The sequence below is a fragment of the Bison bison genome, unplaced genomic scaffold (assembly GCF_000754665.1).
Source record: "Bison bison bison isolate TAMUID 2011002044 unplaced genomic scaffold, Bison_UMD1.0 scf7180017864299, whole genome shotgun sequence".
Lineage (NCBI taxonomy): Eukaryota > Metazoa > Chordata > Mammalia > Artiodactyla > Bovidae > Bison > Bison bison.
In genome coordinates, this window is record NW_011494871.1 from 524,247 (window position 1) to 527,665 (window position 3,419).

A 3,419-nucleotide genomic window follows, 5' to 3' on the forward strand; every position below is an offset into this window, starting at 1 on the left:
CTGGGTGGTGCCCCAATGCCCTCACTAAGAGCATCTGTGTCCACCCATGAACCCCAATACCACCTGTGGGCATAGAGCTGGGTGCTTGCTGGTCACCATGGACCGAAGGGGCCCCTCCCCCAACAGAAGGGTGTAACCTCCCCATCCGCCTCCGTCAAGGTTGGGCTGACCCTGAGGACACTTTCCTTGTCCTGGAGCAAGTGACCCTAACCCTCCCCTCCTCAAGGGACGTGAAGAGAGAGCAGGAGTCCATGGACTCCAGCCACTCCGGCCTCAAGCCCGCAGCCTCCCCGGCAACTGCTCCAACCCACTGATCAGGTCGCCAGGGATGTGACGCCCCAGACGGAACAGAAACCCTGAGCCAGGTGGCTTCAGCAACGGACTCATCTTTATTGAGTGTATTCTTGCATCAGCTGTTCATAAGGATTGCAAATCACCCATTTGAAAAGCTTCCCCCTTCCATATAGCTCTGGCCATGCCCAGAAAGCAGTGAAAATACATTGTACAGCAAACACTTTCCACCCTAACAGCCACGACAGCTCACGACAATGCAGATATCTACAACAGGACAGAGTAAGTTCAAATATTAGACACTTATGGGATGATTCGAAAACTAACATTGTGTGTTTTTCCAGGTAAGGAAGACCAGTCATTATAAAAATACTTTATATAAATTCAGAACTAAAACATTCAATCCTATAAAAATATCTTCTCCTAATAAAAGTATCGATTTCTAGATGAATGTCCTTTATCGACATCAGTTATGTCCTTAAGTTTTCAGGAAATACCCCCATGTCAGACTGTCCATTGAAACCCACATGTAAAGTCACACCATGGCCTGGTTGTCAAGAACGGACCACATGGTCCCGTCCCGGTTATTCTACAGGAAGTTAACTCAGGTGTCTATGAATTAGGAAAGCCAGTTATGCGGTGCCTTCCACTGTTTAACTGGGAAACCCGGTGATGGCGTTCTGCCCGCCCTCAGAAATCAGCTCGTTCATCTCGTTCTGTTTACTCTCCTTGAGGGCGTGGTTGGGGGGTGCTTTCTGCGTCTGCGCTCGCTTGGACCTCCTGAAACACACTTTGAGCAGCAGGTAGCACAGCTCGGCCACGTTGAGCAGCATGCAGATGACGGACGCGGAGATCATGAAGATGGTGAAGACCGTCTTCTCGGTGGGCCGGGAGATGAAGCAATCCACCAGGTTGGGGCAGGGTTGAATGCCGCACTTCAGCACCCAGGGCAGGTGGTACCCATTGTACAGGAAGTAGAAGACATACATGAAAGCAGCCTCGAAGACGATGCGGAAGAAGATGCTGCCCGTGTAGGTCCACCACAGCGAGCCCTCGATCCGGACCTTGTGCCGCTTGATGTCCTCCAGGTCCTTGAACTCACTCCTCGTCTCGCCCCGCCTGAATCGCCGGGCAGCCTCGTGCCTGTAGTAGGCCACGTGCATGGCCACCAGCAGGGCAGGCGTGGACACAAAGATGAGCTGCAGCGCCCAGAGCCGGATGTGCGAGATGGGGAAGTAGTGGTCGTAGCACACGTTCTTGCACCCAGGCTGCAGGGTGTTGCACACAAAGTCCTCCTGCTCGTCCCCCCAGACCTCCTGGGCGGCCACCACCAGGATCATGACTCGGAAGACAAAGAGGACGGTGACCCACACCTTCCCGATGCTGGTGGAGTGCTTGTTCACGCCCCCGACGAACGTGTGCAGAGTGCCCCAGTCCATGCTGCCGCTTCACCCTGCTCAGGTGAGAACAAAGCGTTGTGAGTCGGGTGGTCCCTCCGTGTAAAACAGCTCTAATGTTACAGACGGGAGCCTTTCTCTTGACATCACCCTCTTGCCTGCGAGTAGGCAGGTCTCTGGTGGCGGGGAATACCCACCCTGAGAACACTCTCAAGTTCTCATAAGGGTTTAGGATCATCTTTTAAAAAAAAAAAGGAATATAATTGCTTTACAATGCTGTGTTAGTTTCTGCTGTACAACAAAGTGAATCAGCTATATGTATACATAAATCCCTTCTCTCCCACCCTCCATTCTACCTGTCTAGTCATCACAGAGCAGAGCTGAGCGCTCCATGTTATACAATAGCTGCCTGCTAGCTATTAATATCTATTTTACACATGGTAGTGTATAGACATCTGGAGAAGGCGATGGCACCCCACTCCAGTACTTTTGCCTGGAAAATCCCATGGACAGAGGAGCCTGGTAGGCTGCAGTCCATGGGGTCGCTAGAGTCGGACACAACTGAGCGACTTCACTTTCACTTTTCACTTTCATGCATTGGAGAAGGAAATGGCAACCCACTCCAGTGTTCTTGCCTGGAGAATCCCAGGGACAGGGAAGCCTGGTGGGCTGCCGTCTCACAGAGTCGGACACGACTCAAGCGACCTAGCAGCAGCAGCAGCAGTGTATAGACGTCAATTCTAATCTCCAAGTTTGTCCCTCCCTCTCTTCCTACTCTGTGTCCACAAATCCGTTCTCTACGTCTGTGTCTCTATTGCCGCCCTGGAAATAGATTCATCTGTACCATTTTTCTAGATTCCACATACATGCATTAACACAGGATATTTTTGTTTTTCTCCTTCTGACTTCATCTTGATTCAGCTGAAGTCGAATTATAAATTAGGTTGCTGCCTGACACTGACCCAGGAACACAGGCAAACACATTCGTTTATAAGCTCCCTTTTAATTCTCGTTTCACTCTGGTCAAGGGATCACAGAGGTTTCTCAGAAGATTTTATGCATTAAATGGCTTATCCGAGGGGAAAAAAATCATTCATTTTACCCAGCAAACTAAGAAGGGACTCGAACAACATTATTTGTCATAATCACGTGCTCTCAGGAAACCTAGTACCATAGCTACTCCAAGAGCCTCTTCCAGAAGAGAACCACAGGCCTCTACAAACAGGCTGACTTTGCTCTCCCGTCACTGGAAGTGCCGGTCCATGCTGATGGGCTCCAAGTTCACACCAAGAGCCACAAGTGGAGGGCCAGCCCCTCCTGCAGTGGGGTTTCCCCCGACAACGCCCTGATCCAGCATCCTGAGGTAGAGCCTCCACTGTGAACCTGCACAGTTCACATGGTGGATGCCTCCGCACCGCCAAAAGCAGACCTGAGAGCTGGTCAGCATCTACTCAGAACAGAGGAGAATGGACCCTTTGAGAATCTTCTAAAAGGGAAAGACCATCTCCTCAGAAAAAACATGCTCACCAGGTTCTCATGCCCATTTACAGGGAGATGCCCCCAAAAGCCTTTTGTCCACCACCCCAGGAGACTTTCTTGCACTTGAATGTGGGTCAGGCTCCTCCCTTTCAGGCTGACTCCCCACAGTCTCTTTAGGGTCCCCCACTCTGTCCACCACCTGCTTCCTTGGCATCATACTGGCTAATACTAGGAGGCAACTGGGGAGGTGGA

The 3,419-nt window shown here is 51.1% G+C and overlaps 1 protein-coding gene across 1 annotated transcript in view; it reads right to left on the reverse strand.

The window, feature by feature from the left end:
• Positions 1-370: 370 nt before the first annotated feature.
• GJB6 (gap junction protein, beta 6, 30kDa) overlaps positions 371-3,419 on the reverse strand; it is a 7,783-nt gene continuing 4,734 nt past the window's right edge. The window contains exon 2 of the mRNA XM_010851176.1: positions 371-1,744. Within this exon, the coding sequence (XP_010849478.1) occupies positions 945-1,730 (786 nt within the window). The 5' untranslated portion in view covers positions 1,731-1,744 and the 3' untranslated portion in view covers positions 371-944. The remainder of the gene's footprint in view (positions 1,745-3,419) is intronic.